Source organism: Phyllopteryx taeniolatus, chromosome 13, assembly GCF_024500385.1.
Source record: "Phyllopteryx taeniolatus isolate TA_2022b chromosome 13, UOR_Ptae_1.2, whole genome shotgun sequence".
Taxonomy (NCBI): Eukaryota; Metazoa; Chordata; class Actinopteri; order Syngnathiformes; family Syngnathidae; genus Phyllopteryx; species Phyllopteryx taeniolatus.
Genome location: NC_084514.1, coordinates 9,236,893 through 9,255,879, shown reverse-complemented (window position 1 = coordinate 9,255,879; position 18,987 = coordinate 9,236,893). Strand labels below are relative to the sequence as shown.

Sequence of the window (18,987 nt, the reverse complement as noted above, 5' to 3'; positions counted from 1 at the left end):
CAATGAAATGGCGCAAACATACAAAATGGAGCAAAAGCGCGAGCAAAATTGTGCAGAAAGACAATAAAAAGCAGGCGAAATGGTGCGAAACTACTACGGGGAGCACCCAAAAAAAATACAGGAAGCATGCAAAATCCTTTTTTTTTTTTTTTAATGAGTCTGAATTTACAAGATTGGTTTCCAAGAGACGGAATCCTGAGATTTCACTGTCCCGCCTCCACACACAACAAGACGCCAGCTTCAACAGACATTCTCCAAAGAAGACGAAACCCCGTAAAAGGCTCTCATTTCTTTTGTAACGACACAAGAGCAGAAACAATGGCCCTCCTTCCTGCCTGTCAGTTGACACAAGCGTGCCGGGTCGTCCCAAGTAACTGCCTTTTATTTCCTGAAAGTTGGGAAAACAGCACAGGGATGAATGACTTCACGTCATTACAAGCATACTGCACACTCGCATTCAAAAGTCCAAAGTTCCCCTTTGACTCAAAGTCAATGCTTTTGTAGAAAAACCGGAAATGTGCCAAAATCAAGGAATGTCCATCACCGCCCCGTCTAATTATGGTATAGAGAGAGCAGTGCATCGTGGGTAGTCTTCACTGCAGACGTTGGCCGTCCTCTTCGGTGAACAGATCGGCCAGGTCGGCCACGGTGAGCACGGCGGCCTCCGAGTGCTTCATGGCGGCCCTGCTGTGACTACCAGAGAAAAGAAAAGCGAACACAGTGTCATAAAAGAGAATGGAAAGAAATAAACTGGTTTTGCGAAGTGTTATTAATGTTAAGCTATTCGACAGCTCCAGCCCTACAAGTAAACAAACTCCCTTTGGACCCTCGCTATACATCTGATCAACAACTTGACTCGCCCAACTGAGGAGAACGCCCGCACTGAAGTACTCGCGCCAGATTGCTAGCTACACCACCACCGCCGCAAAGAGCACCAATGACTTTGGATGAACTCCACCGTTGTCTCCCCCACCTCTTCTCTGCCGTTTTGAGCATGGCCTGCATCCTCTCCTCGATGGTGGACTTGATGAGGAAGCGGTGCACGAACGTCGGCCTGGTGGGACGGAGACAGAAGGGACAATGTTGTGCCGCCACGTCACAAGCAACGCGCATACCGAATTTGAGCTTCTTCCCTCCTTTGCGATCAAATTCAGCAAAGGCCTCATTTGTTGGATATCGCGAAAGATGATCCTGCGACGTGGGGTTTGATAAGAGATTTTTCTGTTCAGAAAATGGAAACTGCGTCAATTACTTGAGGGATTTTTGCTATTTGTGGATCACTGTACACTGAAATAATGATGACCTCATCTCAATTTAGTCACAAATTTACTTTTGCGTAGCTTAACAGAAAGCCATTTATGTGTTGTACGAACGGCAACAGGTTCTTCTGCCATCTAGTGGAAGAACGTATCACTGTTCTGCCTGTCACTATACGTGGCTGGCATAGATGGATGAACAAAGATTGACCGATGCGGACTATTTTTGACGACCCCTCGCTGTTGTCCAGATCTACGCGAGCTCTTACTTGGTTTGTCCAATTCGGTGCACGCGTCCGATGGCCTGCAGCTCGTGGGCGGGGTTGAGGATGGGCTCCACCAGTAGCACGTGCGTGGCCTCGATTATGTTCAGCCCGTTGGAGCCCGTGTGCAGGGGAAGCAGCAGGATATTGATCTTCTTCTCGTATTTGAACGAGCTCAGGTTCTCCTGGGCCACCACAGTTACACCACAGAAATCATCAATAGAGTCAAAAAGGTCCACAGCAAGTTCACTCATGCTCGGGTATAAAATGTGTGCCCAGAATTCATGTTATGGCTCCTATCGCCACTTCTTCATTATAACCACCACCTTGCACAATAGAAATAAACAGAGGGAATCCAAATAATACACACAGTCAAACAAAATGACGGTACGCACCTGGAATTTTTGGATTCCATTGATTTGCGAGAACTCCATGTTGTTGTCAAACAGAGCTTTGGCGATGATATCGAGGACGCTCTGCCACTGTGATGGAGAGGGCGGGACGGCGCAGGTACTCGTGTCACGCATGACAATTCCGCAGAAATGTGAGGATTCAAAGCGTACGGGGGTGTGGCGTTACCGTAGAGAAGACCAAACACTTGGCGCCTGGGTTGCTCACGTGTATCTTTTTCAGGGTTCTCACCACCGCCTCCACCTTGGTCGAGTGGCTCCCCTGGGAGAGAAGAGACGCAGGAAGGAGTTCAGCTAAGCGACTGTTTTGGTTAGCAACGGAGCTATCGCAAATGAGCTACGCAGTTAACTCAATGGACTGAAATGATTACATCTTGTTGGCTGACCTTAACTGGGATGTCCTGGTCCTGGCTGGACGCCTGCGCGGTGAACACGTAGGAGATTTCGGCGTGAGATGTAGTCTGCCTGCAGATGGCGCAGTTGATGGCGCGGCGCCGCGAGCCCACGCTGTACTGCTCCAGGATGATGGCGATGCACTGGTTGCAGAAGCAGTGGCCGCACGTCAGCACCGCCCACTGACAAATAAAATAACATTTAAAATAAAAAAAATAAAAAACTTCCATGAAAGTAGCACGAAGAAGCATCACAACAAAAATGCTCACCTCCTTTCCGAGTGGCCGAGCACAAATGGGACACGGTTCCGGGTTCAGACCACCAGTGGACTTGTCCTGGGACTAAAATGGAGAAGATCGATATCATGGTATGCACGGGAGGAGGCGGGTATGAAAGGTGAAGTACCTTCTCCAGGTTTGTAAGGTATAAAAACTGTCCCAGCTTCTTTTGCAGCTGAGACTTGGCCACCGCTTGGTCGTTGAGAAGTTTCACTCGGTTTTGCTCCACCTGCGAGGAGACAGTCAGGAATGCAATCAAAATACTTTACATTATGACACCCCTGGAGACAACATCGTGCTAGACAGTGGGTCAAAGTTGAGACGCAAGCGCAATCTGGATTGGCTCTGGAAGAAACTTGGTTTGCTCTTACATCTCGTGATTACGCACAGATGCAGGATATTTTTTTCCAAATCGAAAAAGCATGTTTTGGGGTTTTTCAGATTTTAACTTACATTACAAACAAAGGGAAACTTTTTTTGAACATTTGACTTTCCATTACAATTTTTTAAACATTTATTTTTTTGGTGTAATTTTAAAAACGTTTAATATTAGACGTTATTAACATTTCATTTATATTATAATATTTAAAACATTCTTGATTCAATTTCATTTTAAACACTATTGAATCATGTATTGTAGCTATCTTTTGAACATTTTAGTTTTCATTTTTTTTAACATTTTTAATTTTGAAACTGTATATTATATTTTCTTTTACTGTAATACAGTACTTGATATTTTGATATTGATATGTAATTGTATTACGTTTTAATTAGAATATGAAAATACATATTTTCAAAGATATTTTCTTTACAATACAATTCTAAAGATATTTTCCATTTAAGTTATTCATTTGATTACGTATAATAACATTCACCTCGTGCGGCTCAATTATGTGTAGCAGTTTTGGCTTCGGTTCGTCGGGGAGACGCACGCGAAGCCTCTCGGTAGCCATTCCCAGCTCATCAATGGCGGACACGTGATTCCGCAGAACCATCCAGTACTCGTGCAGCACCTGATGGAGAAAGCGGGGCGAGTCGTCTTAATCCAGAACTTGAAAGGATCTGCCTCCGGTGCAAACCTTGTACTCCTTCTTCCAGGTCTCAAAGAGCTCCATGAAGGCGTTGCCCTCCTCGACCAGCTCGGCGTCCACGCGCTTGGCCTTGGCGAAGGTCAGGATGGCTTTGAGCGTGCGCTCCATCTCGCTGGCCGCCCACAGGCCTCGGCTGGTGGTGGGCAGGCGGTCGTCCACCAGGCCCTCTTCGTCCTCGATCATCTCCTCAAAGATGGCCGTCTGGCCTTTCACCCTGTCGGACACGGGGGCTGTTTCGTCGTGAATAATTCAAAGTGCGCAAAAGGCGTACAAAAGTGCGTTTACTTACGTGTGCGAGAAGAGTTTGGATTCGTAGTCGGTGAAAAGCTCATCGGCTTTGCAAAAGACACAACTAGGATATGAAAAGAAAAGATGTTATAGTAAGAGAATCTAAAAGCAGCATCTGAACATGTCAAATGGGAGTTTACATATTTGATTGAAATTTCTTTGATTGACGCACACTCTGGATTAGATCCACAAGAAACTTGCTTTGATGACTATGTGAACAAACCAGATTGAAAAGGGATTTTCTTTTCAGGTTTCCAATGCAACCTGTTCCAAATGAGTTCATAAAGCTTTTTTTTTTAAATGTAGAACGTAAAATAACATTTAGTTTAGATACATATATATATTTTTTCTCTCTCTCTAATTTGACACGAACCTACAACAAAATTTTATATTTAATAAAAAAAAATATAAAATGACACAAACAGTATTTACTTACAATCAGCCTCACTTAATTTTTATTTCTTTATAATTGTATGTTTGGTTTGCAAAACCATTAATATTTAAATTGAATGTAATTAGAAAGAAATTCTCTTTAATAAAAGAATGATACAATTTACTTTTATGAGATTTAATATCTGAAATTCTAACAAATGATTTACATTTCGATACTATTTGATTTTAAATTGAATTGACAAAATTTTACACTTACTAAAAATGAAAATGTGAAAAATAAATTGGAATTAATTATATCTAACCGAATTTAACATTTTCACAATTTAATTTGATTTCAAATGCATTTAAAACAATATATTTGAATTTAAACTGACTTAATATAATAAAATGTAACATTTCAAATGTATTTTAAAAAACGACCTCAATACATTTAAAATCAAATTATGTTAAATGAATGACTCCAACTCAAATTCTCTACATAAAAGCAATGTGTAGATTCTATAAAAAATGTAAAATTAAACCCAGCTCGAATATGAAAACGAAATATGTTAAAGTAGAAAAGGAACATGTCTCACTTATTGAGCGGGAGTCGCGTGGGCCTGAGGTGACAGACGGTGGCCTCGTCAATCACTTTCTTAGACGCCGGCCCTTCCAGGCTCTTCACCGCCTCGCGGACGATCTTCTGGGATTTCATCAGGTCTTCCATCTGCGTGGTGAGCAGGTAAACTAGACCGTGGCCGTCACGGAACCTGCGGGGGGTAGGGGGTCGGTTTTAGTCAAAGTGCGCTACCTCGTGTATCGGTTGTACTCATTTTAAGAGTTTACTTGTCGGCCATAGAGAGCTTGTGAGCTTGCTGTTTGTAGCTGGACGTCAGCTCGTTCTTTACGCGGCCCACCAGGTCGTCGTCGGTGGAGCTACGGACCGCCCGTTGGATGACCTCCAGCCACCAGGGGGCGCTCAGGTTGACCTTGGCAAATACAGCAGAGAAGCAAAAACGTGACAGCTCAGCATGTCCGTCCATCCTTCCATCTTCTCCCGCTCATCCGGGGTCGGGTCACGGGGGCAGCGGCTTAAAGGAGGCATGGGGTCTTAATGGTCCATATTTCACTGGCATGTTGATTTTGTATTTTTTGCTCAAGAAAATGAAAGGCAGTTGGTAAATAACTAATTGCTTTCTGGAACGCCCCTTTTTAAATTGTCAAATACGACACGCCCACGTCCTGGTGTGCTGTCAGTCGCAGAAGAAGAGACCACATTTAGTAGCAGTTTTAATTAGAAATAACATTAGAATAATACTTTTAAACACTCCTATTTTTTATTATTTTTTAAAATATGTTATCTTAAATGTAAGATTTTTCACATTTATTCATTTCTTAAATTCAAAATTCTTTTTTGTTTTTGTTTCACTTATTCATTTTTTATTTCAATGTAATATTTTGAAACATTTTAATTTTTTCAATTTGATTTCAAATGTATTGTTTTGGATGAAATACATTTGACATTTTCGTTAGCCCGTCTACTGGCTTGTGCATTTTATGTTAGCATTAATCTAGTGGACTTTCTTTCGACAAAATCACATGATTTGTTTATCTGTAACATATCGTAATCGTAGCGGCTCACTTTGCGCTTGAGCTCTTTGATGTTCTGCAAAACTGGCTGCAGGGCTTGGTGGGCGTCGGCCACCTCTGAGTCGTACTTGGTCATGTAGTGCTGACGCAGCTGCTCAGCCTGACAAGGGCAAAAAAAAAAACACACAAAAATTAACATTTGCGGAATGCAAAATCTTCAGTAGTTTAAACAGAAGAGGTGAGCGTTACCTCCTCGCTGAGGCGGTCGTCTCGCAAAGTGGGAGGAATCCCAGGATGCTTTGCGTTCAGCAGCTCCGTCAGATTGTGAGTGGCGTGAAGTCTCTGTTTGAACAAAATAAGCAATTAGTAGATTTTGCAACAGCCGAGGATCAGACACAGAATAAAAACTAAATTAAAAAAAACTAATACAAAAATAATTGTCATTAATAATCACATTATTATTCCCAAAAAATAATAATAATCTAAAATAAATAAAAACTGCAATCCGGAATTAAGATTTAAATGATTCTTTGCTAAATCCCTCCACAAAGTAAAAAAAAAAAAAATAATAATAATATTAATGAATCTTAAAATTAAAATTATGCTGTCATAATGTCATAAATTTATAGTAAGGAAACACATTGAAGGTAGAATTACAAACACAACAATTATCAAAATCACAATTATAAACATCTGAATCTGCATCATTTTTTCAGTTTTTAAATAATTTTATATTTTAATATAATATGCCATATTTCTTTTACAAAAATCGAAATCCTAATTTAATTCAAAATGTATTTTAAAATCATATTTTAAATCAAACAATTCCAAATCCAACTTGATTGCACATTTTTGTATAATTTTAATTAAAAGTACATTCACTTAAGAACAATGTAACTAAATGTAACGTTTTTAATGTCTATAATTTTATTTTAACTAAAATAATAGCAATACAATTATAATTTAAAATCACATTTGATTAAAAAAAAAAAATTAAAAACAATGTATTAAAAAAAACATTTAAAAAAAAATTTAAAAAATCTATTTTGGGCTTGCATTGTGTAGGGTTGTTTTGCAACGTGACTCTTCATATGTAAATTGAAGATGCACATAAGAAGACGCAGATGGCGTTTGGTTGTCTACCTGCAATGAATCCGTCTTCAATCTGCTTTTGTGCTCCTCTGACGAGCGCAGCACTTCTCTGTACATCTCGGCCGCCTGCTCAAACTCATCTGCAAAATGGAGAGGGGGCGCAGTCTTTGTTGACACTCAATACTTCGGGAATGAGATGTGCCGTACAAAGGCGGTCGCACTATGCCGCAAAGCAATCGGGTTACAAAAGGGGAACTGGTAAGTGATTCCCATGGGTGTTTCATGTTAGACCTCGGATGATGTGGATTCCGGCCAGGCCGTTGAGAGCGCACACCAATTGTCTGTGGGCCTCTTCGCACTCCACTCGACATTTCTTCTGCAAGGACTTGAGGAGCTCCTCCATCGTCATGGCGCTGTTAAGAAGCAATAACAAGACACTCGTGGTCACACAATAGAGAAGAATACAATAATCCCCACGAGATCGAGCCCCACCAACAGCGGAAAAAAAATTGTTAATTAATAATTAATTAACATTAATAGTTGAAACTGTAAAAATACCACAAACTATGATCCTCAAACACCTCAATATAATTTCAAACTCATCTTACAACATTACAATTCAAAATAAATGCGTTTCAAATGGTCGATTTTGGTTTAAAAAAAAAAATGCGTACATGTGGCAAAGACACTCTGTAACTTCCACTAACAACCCAGGCTAAACTTGTCTTCTCTCAGATACACAAACAGTTGAGATGTACTGCATCGCTTCAACATACTTCCTTGACACCAACTGCAGTGAAACGAATGAATTAATGAATTTTCACTATTATACTGTATGTACAGGGAGTTCCAAAAACACACACACTCTATCTTTGACTGGTCATTACTCATATAATTTGCATTTGTATTTAATTTGGCGTTTATTGACTAAGAGACAATGTCTAATGAGTTTAATTGAAGAAAATAACATTACATTTAAGACACTTTATTGGCATGTATATGAGTAATGGGTAGTCAAAGAGAGAAAATGTTTTGGGGGGCTACCTCCATAATAGCAAGGGTTCACTGTACATGGGAGGGATCTAAACTAATTGGAGTGCCCTTGCGGCGCACCTCTTCTGCAGGGGGAGGAACTCGCCACGCACTGCCTGCGGATGGCAGCAGGCCTGGCGCAGCCGCAGCAGCGGGCACAGGATGGTGGCCACGGTGCGGCGGTCCAGGCTGCCCAATTTCAAACTCCAGTCGGAGAGCTTGCGCAGCTTGAGCAGGGCGTCCTGCGAGCACTCCTCGTGCTGCCGGTGGTAGAAGTGGCCCTCCACTGGGGAGAAGCGCAGCCAGTGCACTTCTTCCGTCTGAGCTGGGATCTGGATCTGGAATAAAACAAAGGCACAACATGGGAAAAAGACTCTTTCGCCTCGGTGAAGCAGCATGTGGCTCGTATACCTAGAGGTTTTTCTCGCGTGTGATGTCACATCAGTTTAGGCTAGTATGCAAGATTATTACAGTGTCGACTGCGTAGTACACTGCGTGGAAGCTCCTAAAATTAGGGCACGGTTAACTTGCTACAATAATTTTTTGTTTTGTTTTTCGTGATTCGTGTCTCAAATGATGGGGGCATAAGCATCTTGGTGGGCGGGCACAGCCCCCCATGGCGACGGGTGTGGATATAAGGTTGCTGTAATTCTTGATCCTTTGTATATTTTGCCAGAAGAATGTGAGAGATTTTTAGACATCTGAGCAGTTTTGAACTGACAAAAAAAACTTTACAACCCTTTTAGAAATGGGGAATTGGATTCGAATTGGAAGTGAGCATGATCTAATTACCATATTTCCTGAAGTAGCAACCTCTACCCACACCAACAGAAGTCAGACTTGAATTAATCACCAGTGAGGGATTGGTTCAAATGTTTCCATTTCAGTCTAATTACGTTTAAACATGGTGAAGGATAATTATCTAATCACGTCGCAGCTTTTTAAAAATGTCAAACTATCCAAATCTATTTAAGAGCATTTTTGAAAATCTTACCTGATCGATGACATCCTTCTTAGCGGAGCGCCACAGCAGCTGAGCCACGACGCTGTAGAGAGGCTCCGGGTTGCCGCGGCGATACGGACTATAGAGCAACTGGTCCCACCAATGCTTCACCCAGTACGGATCCACGCCCAGGAAGAGCACCAGGCCGTAAAGGTCTACAGAGACAGACAGACGACATACTCTTTTTAGCAAATGGATGCTAACATAATTGGCACATTGCTAAAAGCTAAGACCGGCTAATGACGAGCATGAAAATGACGAGAGAAGCTTGCTAACCAACATTTTCAAAGAAAGGGTGAGTACTTTTAATTTCTTTTAGTTATATCACAAACACACACGCACACACACACAAAAACAGTAATTTTATCAAGCGGATGCTAATGTAATTAACATGTTGCTAAAAGCTAAAAATTGCTGATGACTCGCATGAAAATGACCACAGAAGCTTACCAACAAACGCCTTCAAAGAAAGATGTTTTTAATTCAATTATACACAAATTATATTTTTACCAAAACTTGATATGGCCCGAGCACAAAAACAACGAATATAAAAAAAATATATGAAAATAAAACACTTTCAATCGTATAACATTGCAGTAACAAATAAATAGCGTGATTTTTTTTTTTTTAACAAAAAAAAAACAATTTCCCAGAAGTGCTTGTGTATGTGTACATGCGGCAAAGACTCCAAAATTTCCACCAACAACCCAGGCTAAACTTTGCTCATTCCTACAAAGATAGATAGTCTCTCAGTTGAGCTCTATCACTCAACATACATTCTTGACACCAATTACTATCTAACCCATATTGTGGCATCGTAGAGCAACATAGAAAGAGCCTAAAAACAGCAAATAGGAGTTTCTCAGCAAAGAAAGGATAGGTTAAAAAAAAATAAAAATACATTTTGCTTTGATATTTAGTCATTTTTCTTACCTTCCAAGCCTCTCTGCACTGGCGTACCGCTGACGCACCATCGGTTGACCGAGGCGAGGCGCAGCGCCATCTCGGCCGCTTTGGCGGTGGGACACTCCACCATCTGCGCCTCGTCCAGACACACGCGCCACCACTCGACGGCCACCAACGGGCTGGGCACGGCCATGTAGCGCTTCTGGTTGCGGAAGCGGCGGCCGTCGCGGCTGTTGCTGTGCGGGATGTCCACGTAGTTGAGCTCCGAGCGCAAGACGTCGTAGGTGGTGATTACCACGTCGTGCTCGGCTAGCACGCGCGGTTGGATGAAACCGTGCTTCTTCACGCCCTGGTACACCTGCAACAATGAAAATTAATGCAGCAAGCAGCGATGAACTGGCCCTCGCACTCTCCTTTTTCATGGCCAATCATCCAAAAAATTTTTTTGACGCTATGCTCTGCCTACATTAGATGGCCTCGCAATTTAGCGCACGCAGGCTGTCTCGAATGCCAGCTTCCGATAGGGGCTCCTTTGGCCAAGATCATCTGGTGTGCCACGGGAAATTAGCCAACTTCACTTAATTCCCGTGTCAAACTCATGGCCCGCGGGCCAAATCTGGCCCGCCGTGTCATTTTATGTGGCCCGCGGGGTCTTGAAAGATCTTAAAATAAGTCAAGTGAGCAGTTTCCACGTGTATTCACCATCAAATACATTTCAGTACATTACGTTGCCTTACAAATTACCGCCAAGTGACGGGATTTTACCACTCAAGTCTACAAAGGATCCCGAAATGTCGAGGAAGCGAAAAATTGATTCAGATAGAAGGCTGTTTCAACAAAGATTGGATAACAAATATTAATATTTCTTTGCTGTGTCCACGGGTTTCTGTATTCATGCAGACAATTTTTTACAGTATTCACTATTCACACATTTCTCATTAGCAGGTCGTATTCCCTTTGCACTTTATCCCAGGCCGACTTGTATTTCTAACATGCTAAATGTCCCCAATATAATAGTAGTGCAAAATTGTAAAGCGTAACAAAAAAACAGTTAACGTCATAACTTGGGTTTGGAGATATTTTTCTTTATTTACTTAAATAGTTTGCTGGTTGATGAGCAATGTGGGTTTCTTAGGATTCATGTTATAATACCAGGGCAATAAGTAATAATAAATACAGTTATTTAACAATATGTTACATTTATTTTACATTACATTGTGATACATTTATTGTAATCTAACAAGCCCTTCGACAGCATCGAGGCCAATATGGCCCTTGGTGCAAATGAGTTTGACACCCCTGACTTCATTGGTACAAAAATGATTATGCATTTACTGCAAATAACGCATCTTTGTTCATCTATTTATGCCAGCAACATATAGTGACAGGCAGTATAATTAAATGCTCTTCCACTCGATGACGGAAGGTACATACTTAACCTGTGTGGCCACCTGTTACAATTCATACAACCTAATTATGGCATAATTCACATTATAAGGTCTTTCAGCGCTTTAAATGAAAATATTAGTCGGCTATTGGGTCAGTTTTCCGAGGGCCACGACAAAGCTCTCTTACCAGCACTCGCAGCGAGGCGGACTTGACGTGGCGGTTGATCTCCTCCACCCACTGGTGGCAGATGGAGCTGGGCGAGATAATGAGCGTGGCTCCGGTGGAGACGGGCGTCATGGCCACCAGGCAGTGGGGGCAGTAGAAGGGCGTGGTATCCAAGCTCTCCTCCTTGTAGTTGACGCAGCAGGCGTGCTGCCACAGCTGGCACTTCATGCACTGCACACGGGCCTTGTAGTCCACCACGCCCAGCTCGCCGCAGATGCACTCGAAGCGGTAGTCGGCCGCGTTGAAGGGCACCACCGACGCCCGGACGGGGGGCTCCGGCTCCTCCCGGGAGATGGATACTTGATCCAATTGTCCCGGCACGGCGTCACGTTCCGCCTTCGCGTCGTGGGATACCGTCGGGAAATTGACGTCGCCGAGATCTTCACTCATGGCGTTTTGGAGAGCCGCCTCGGCCTTCTCCTTCGCGCGCCTCTGGAACGTCTTCCTGGGCGAGCGCTCAGAGTATTTCACATTCTGGAAAAGACGGGCAGACAACGTTAAATTAAGCAAACAAAGAAAGTTTAATGCGAGCATTTGGAGCACTCAGACTTATTTTTAACCTCTTGTGACAATATCAATAAAAAATACGAATGCGCTTGCAAAAAATGTTGTTTTTTTTGTTGTCTGTGTAGATTGTCAATCATCCAGGTCACGGTAATCCACAAACGTTGAATTGAGGTGACTCTTCTCGCTCGTTTCCAAAATCGTTCAAAGATGACTTGAGCAATCACGTTACTAGGCTAATGATAGTACACCCTGTTACACCCTGCTAAAGCACAAAATCTCCACCCAAGCATACAAAGGAACAAAAGTTTCTCACTTCAGCAGTAGTTTTTATGCAATCCAGCAATAACATAAAATGTTTCATACTGCTAAGTGATTTTAAAAAGACTAACGTAATAAGATGTAATAAATAAATGAATAAAAAACAACCCCACAAAACGGAAAGATAATACTAAAAGCATTTTTCTTACAGATTTGGTCGCTGCCGCAAGAGTCTTCTTGGCGTCCTTGTATTTCTTGCCCAGCCGGAAGGATCCGGCCAGGCCGCGGCCTTTGACCCGCTCCACCAGGCCCTCGTCCGTCAGCTTGGCCAACATCTTCTTGATGTGGCTGCGGTTCTTCAGCAGGTCGTAGCCGTAGGTGGCGCGGATGTACGTGAACACGGCGTTGACGGAGGCCCCTTTGCCCGAGCGCATCTCCCTGATGGCGGTGAGCAGCATCACGCGGATGGCTGCGGGAGAAAAAGGAGCTTGGTTGGCACGGCAATTTTTTAACGCATACATTCAGAAAACGGTTAACGAATATAAATATAAAATACATATAAATATAATTTAAAAAGTACTTCATATCTGTTTGTTTAGCTTTTTTTATTCCTCATCGCAGCAGTGCTTTTTACCCAATCCTGCACGCAATTGACAATTACAAACTAAACTAAAAAAAGCCCTCAGTTAAGTGTTTTACAAATACAAATGATTTATATAAAGGAAATCAAAAAAAATAAAAATCATTCTGGAAAGTATTTTTCCATGATCCTGCACACAGAAATTTATGAATGCCATTACAAAAGAAAACTACAAATTAATAACAGTTATGAAGCATTCTATTAAGTACTATCGGGCACACATACAAATGCAGTTATAAAGTTATACTCAATAATTAAAGGTTCTAAAGTACATAATTTAAACAATTATAATAATGAATATCAATATGAATAAATGGAATGTATACCGGTTTAAATTAGAATAATAATACTTTTTACAAAGTCCTGGACACATTGAATTTTTGTAAATATATGATGTAAAAATAAACACTTCACTTCAATGCCCTGATGGAGAATTGTATACCTGGGTGAGATGCTTTCATTTTGGGCTGCACTGCAGGATTGCAGTGGCTAACTTTCTCGCTCTCCAGCGGAGGTAGGGGAACAAAATAATTCACAGATGTTCCCTAACAAAAGAACAAAAAGATTTCAGCGTACATTATTTCCATTTGGCCCGTAATATTCATCTGTAAATGGCGGTCGTCACCACAGGCATGGTGAGGGCCTCCTGCTCCAGGTCCTGTCGACCGTGAGACAGAATCAGAGCAAGAACCTCCACCGTCTTGCCGAGGCCCATCTCGTCGGCCAGGATGCCGCCGGGCCGCTCCACGCCAGCGAGTGGAAACTCACGAATTAAACTATAAGTAAATAATGAGAAGAACAAAATGAACAGTGGTGCCTTTGTACATGACTTTTTTTTTTTTCTTCCCTTATACCTGTAGACAGTCACATTATTCAAAAGTTTTGCTCTGTGCTTTTTCACGATCTGGTATTTGCATTAGTTCACCTAATAAATACCATATTTTTTTGTCTTAGCATTAACATGCAAGAAAATTTGAACTCCGATTTTCATCGATTTTCTTCCCTTTTGGTGATAGAAAAAGATGACAAATAGGAACAAACTTTCAAACTTTTGCCCCGCCACTGTTAACTTGCATCAAATTCCAGAGAAATAATAGAAAATAATCATTTCCTCTTGGAAAAAAAAATCCCTTTTGTTAAAACACTTTTTTTTTTTTATCAATTTAAGTCATAAATAAACACATTTATGATGGAACTTTCAATGCCAAACTAAGTACTTGATATGGCCTTAAAATAAAATTTCAGATTTTTCAGCACTTCTTGGTGTGACGTGTCTAAAACTGTTAGCAAGTTAAGAGAACTTCTCTTTACCCCCCAAAATATTTGTCTGAATACAAAAACAAATCTAAAACTTGGAGATTTAAGACTTTAAAATTTTAATGGAGGCTTTAAGATGTTGTTACATAAGGTTTTAATGGATGTTATTTCCTATGGGGAAAGTTGCGTTGAGGTGCCATCACGAGAACAACAAGTGTGCGTGGTCAAGTAAGACGAGTTGCTCACCAGCCGGTAAAAGGGTTGTAGAACAATTTCTTGCCACACAAAGTGACCAACTCCCGCCACAAGAAATGCAGTGATTGTTCTGCAAAGATGAGGGGGGGGGGAAACAAAACATCTCATTAGTAACCACGCCCCCCAAATATCGGGACACAGTAGCGCCAATGTGCCGCCTTTGCCGAGTTCAGAGGAAAAAGACAAAAGTGAATACAGTGGATATGAAAAGTCTACTCACCAGTGTTCAAATGCCAGGTGTTTGATAAATCATTTCAAATGTTTTCGAGAGAAGTCAAAATAAACAACTGAAATAGTGGTTGCATAAGTGTGCACACCCTCTTATAAATGGGATGTGGCTGTGTTCAGGATTAACCAATCACAAACGTGTTCTTGTTAAATGGCAGTCAGCATACAACTGCCTCCATTTTAAATGCTTCTGACAAATCCCAAATGAAGTTCAACTGTTCCAGTAGGCTTTTCCTGACATTTGTTTTTCTAAATGAATTGGACTTAAAAGTTAAATACAACTGAACTGTAACTGTACTTTAATTTGTTTCGGTAGATTCGATTTTTTTCATTCATTCTAATTTATTTGTCTTAAATTCAAAAATTTTAATTGAAATTAATTTTATATTATTTTCTATTTAATTCAGTGATTCTTTTGCGTACCTAATTCTCGAGCTACCTTTGAGGGACGTATTCCTGAATTTCTCGCGCATCAGCATCCAGTTGACAGCCTGGCTCTGATAGGGGCGAAGCACCGGGAGCAGAGCTTGGTGCTGCACATCAGCGTTCCCTTCCCGTCGGCCGTCGGTCTGATGCACGCACCTGACGTAGTCGTAGAGCTCCTCCACGTTCTGCCTCTCCAGATCTGTGTCGCATTCCTCCTCGTTGTCCACCACTTCGGGCAGAAAAACATGGAAGAGACGTCAAGACGGGAAATGACTGCATTGTTGCAGAGAGCTGGGCCATGAATACATTTTATCCATTAATACAAATTTATTTTTAAGGACGATCGTCCATTTTAAGTTAAAATGGAAAAAAAAGCTTGTTTTTGTATAGAACTAATAGATGAATTTGTGAATACTGAACCGCGAATATATGCAGGATTACTAAAGCCATATAGCCCAGCATGACAGTTGCATGATGAGTTCTCTAACCGGGAATGATGAAGTCGTAATAATATTCCATCATCTTCTGCATGAGCTGATTAGCTTTCTTCATTCGAGCGTTTCCCTCACTGAGGAACTCCGGCTTGCCGAGGCCGCTTTCCAGCAGGTAAATCCCGACCTGATTAAAAAACAAACAAAGAAAAAACAAAAACAAAAAAAATCACAAACACACTCACTCAGTCTCGACTTCCTTCAGCCTTTAATGTAGCAGCCTTCACCCTCTCGAACTCTCTCAATCCTGATAGCCGCAATGCCCCAACCCTGAACACATTTAAAGCAGCCGTCAAAACACACATTTTTATCAAGGCTTTTCCCCAATACAAAGTTTAATCCCCCTTGACTCTGGAAAGCGACCTTGAGTTTCTGAAAGGCGCTATATAAAGTTATTATTATTATTCTTAATCACTGGCAATTGAAACCCCATATATTTGCGGTTTTGGCATTCGCAAAGTCATCGTTTGCTCCTCTGTTATCTGTTGAAAAACTAAAACGTATAAAATGTATTACTGTGGCGCCATTTTTTGGTATCATGGTGCCAAGGAAATATGTTGAAGTGAATTGAGAAGTTTCATTTAGACAAGTAGTGCTTTGGTGCCATTTAGTGGCACCTTGGTGCCAATGGACTATGTTGAAGTGAGTTGAGTAGTTTCGTTTAGACAAACTTAGTGCTTTGGCACCAACCTGCGACATCTCTTGGTAGTTAAAAAACACTTTACAAGGGTCGTAAATTACTTGCGGCTTTTTGCTATCTGCGGCAGAGCATTCACACTCACGTTCACACCTACAAGCAATTCGAGTCTTCAATTAACCTAGCATGCATGTTTTTGGGATGTGGGAGGAAACCGGAGTACCCGGAGAAAATCCACACAGGCACAGGGAGAACATGCAAACTCCACACAGGCGTGGCCGGATTTATACCCGGGTCCTCAGAACTGTGAACCAGACGTGCTAACCTGTCCTCCACCGTGCCGCCCATAGAAGTTCATGTTTCCTCACAAAATGAGTCTGACTCATTTTCAGGACTTGTCCCCTCTGGCACACTAGCTTCATTGGGGAGAAACTAAGCACCGACAGTCCTCTTCACCGTTGTTCAGCCAATCACAGTGGCCATTTGTCCTCCCCTTCACTCTCTCACACACTGGCCCATCGTCTTCATTTTCGGTGTCTCCGTTGTTCGTCTTTTGGAGTTAATGTCGGTTGGAAAAACTGCTAATTTGTGCGTTATTACCAACATCTGGGGTGAAGTGTGGCGTAGAAGTTTGTCGGCAACGAAAATATTAAAGAAAAAAAAAAAAAAAGAAACGGAAAATTTACTGGTAGCACATGCTCGAGGAGATGAAAATTGTACACTCGCTGCCACAGACTTTAGGGGCAATATACGACCATTTGGAACCCGGGGGCATTGAAAGGTCGACCATTTTTTCATCAGGAACACTGCTCATACCTTGAAGGAGTCATCGTCTGCCTGGTGGCAGAGCTGTACCACCCGTCTCTTCTGGAGCCAGTCCAGGTCCTCCAGCAGGACGCGAGCGAGGCTGCACTCGGCGCTGCAGGTGTCGCCATCCGTGTCGGGCTCCCCGGGGCTCCCAAAACTAACGCAGAGCCGGTCGGCCATCTTGCAAAGTGAGAACGCCTCGTGCCGACGGTCCGACGGGAGCCGGGCCGGCCGGACGCGGAACTCCCCGATGAGCGCCTTCCAGATGTGGCCAAACTGGGAGGCGGGCACCACGTTGAGCGCCTGGAAGGCGGATGCCGAGTCCGACGACGTTCCGGGGAGTTCCTGGGGAGTGGGCGGCGGTGGGACATCCAAGGAGATGCCCAAAGTCGGGTGGGCAGGAAAGGAGGAGCAAGAAGGCATTCCCTGGATATCCTCATTCCGCCGATCCTCCAGCATGTTCCAGTTCAACCTCTGTTTCGCCTCCTCGTCCACCCTCACAGGGGGAGCCTTCTTTCTGCGACTACTCATGGTTACAACTCTAAAAAGAAATGCAAAATATAATTGGTTTTTTTTGTTTTATTACAGACCCTTAAAACTAACAGTTCATTTCCAATTTGTTTATTGTGGCTTCCATAGTTCATCACATCCCAGCTCATAAGCATATTTATTTTTAACTTAATAAGCATAATGTTTACCTTCACGCACTGTGATTGGCTGGCGACCAGTTCAGGGTGTACGGCGCCTCTCACCCAGAGTGAGCTGAGACAGGCACCAGCGCGCCCGCGACCCTAGTGAGGATAAGCTGTACGGAAAATAGATGGACATGTTTTACAAAAAGGACATTAGTACTTATTTCATCAAATCTGTACAGAAAAAATATGGAATGTTAAGCAGAATTTGCCTTAAACTACAAAGTTTAGCGCAAATGTGTCCCAAATCCGTCCCCGTAGCCTGACTGAGGGGATATATTTGATTGGCAAATTTTTATTTCGGCCTACACAAAAGATTTAATTAAAGTCTACAAGTCTTTTGACGCGTAGATGTATGTGTCAATCATTTCATAGTTGATTGGAAAATGTTCAGACTGCTAAACATTTCCATACGTGGCATGTATTTGCATATTATAAGGCTCATATCAATTTGTAATTTGTATAGGATAGGATAGGAGGCCTACTTAAGAGGTAAAATACCCCCAAACGTAAAGGAGGAATCAAGTATTTAAAGAGTTATTACCAAGTTATTACCGAATGTGAGATTACTTTTTTGTTTGTACCAAATATAATTAAATATGAACACTATATCTAATATCCCAATATTATATTGCAAAAGAAGTTATTACAAAGTTAAGTGTCTTACCATTAGGATATAAAGTGCCGAAAGCAAACATCGGTCGGTATAGTTCCACTTGTGTCACGTAATGCGGCTGCACATATGCTTCCAATGAGCTTCATGTGTCTGGGATGCCGTAAGAGCTCGAAGACTCCTTCGTTGACGATCTGTATATACAGCTCACACGACACTACCATTTATTAATTAACACAAATAAACCCGATAACTCGTGGTCGGCTATTGACGTCCGCAGGGTTTCTGCCGACCGAGACACCACGTGACCATCCGGTGACGACACGGCAAACGCTCTCATAGACAATCGCTTAGTACGATTACGTATTAGGATGTTCTTGATGAAAAAAAGACAAGTATATTTACAGTTTAAGAAGCCCACAACAGGCTCGGTCGTTTATCGCCGTACGGGAAATAATGCTATGGCGCCCAAACCCCACATTATTAGGCAGAAAGACAGCAAAACACTCTTCATTTAACCGAGCTACTTTTGTTGATACTGTTCGCCATTTTTTATACCGGATGTGACGACAACCGTCCGCGCATTCA

General features: G+C 42.1%; 1 protein-coding gene across 5 annotated transcripts; it reads right to left on the bottom strand.

Annotated features, from left to right (window-relative positions):
- Positions 1-134: 134 nt before the first annotated feature.
- On the bottom strand, positions 135-18,954 carry shprh (SNF2 histone linker PHD RING helicase). Of its 5 annotated transcripts, XM_061795550.1 has the most exons (30): positions 18,454-18,954; positions 17,793-17,899; positions 17,104-17,635; positions 15,648-15,777; positions 15,173-15,388; positions 14,497-14,575; positions 13,619-13,769; positions 13,436-13,538; positions 12,563-12,822; positions 11,550-12,062; positions 10,002-10,332; positions 9,060-9,223; positions 8,147-8,403; positions 7,325-7,446; positions 7,085-7,173; positions 6,191-6,283; positions 5,994-6,101; positions 5,198-5,340; positions 4,948-5,121; positions 3,981-4,043; positions 3,680-3,905; positions 3,476-3,613; positions 2,728-2,829; positions 2,592-2,663; positions 2,316-2,504; positions 2,099-2,191; positions 1,915-2,001; positions 1,526-1,704; positions 974-1,054; positions 135-693 (listed from the first exon to the last, which is right to left on the bottom strand). In XM_061795550.1, exons 3-30 carry the CDS (start codon positions 17,623-17,625, stop codon positions 594-596), a joined length of 4,785 nt encoding a protein of 1,594 aa, XP_061651534.1. In that variant the 5' UTR covers positions 17,626-17,635; positions 17,793-17,899; positions 18,454-18,954; the 3' UTR covers positions 135-593. The 5 variants fall into 5 exon arrangements, with proteins under 5 accessions (XP_061651534.1, XP_061651535.1, XP_061651539.1 ...); XM_061795551.1 differs by lacking the exon at positions 974-1,054; XM_061795555.1 differs by lacking the exons at positions 17,793-17,899; positions 18,454-18,954 and adding an exon at positions 15,878-15,920 and having other exon boundaries at positions 17,104-17,132.
- Between the last annotated feature and the right edge of the window lie 33 nt (positions 18,955-18,987).

Excerpts from the sequence above, each read along its gene's own strand:
- shprh (XM_061795550.1), bottom strand. The coding sequence starts at position 17,625 with ATGAGTAGTCGCAGAAAGAAGGCTCCCCCTGTGAGGGTGGACGAGGAG. Across the intron at positions 2,505-2,591 it reads CTCGGCCACTCGGAAAGGAG|TGGGCGGTGCTGACGTGCGG; the intron begins GTGAGCATTTTT and ends TTTATTTGTCAG. Across the intron at positions 2,002-2,098 it reads AGTGTTTGGTCTTCTCTACG|TGGCAGAGCGTCCTCGATAT; the intron begins GTAACGCCACAC and ends TCTCCATCACAG.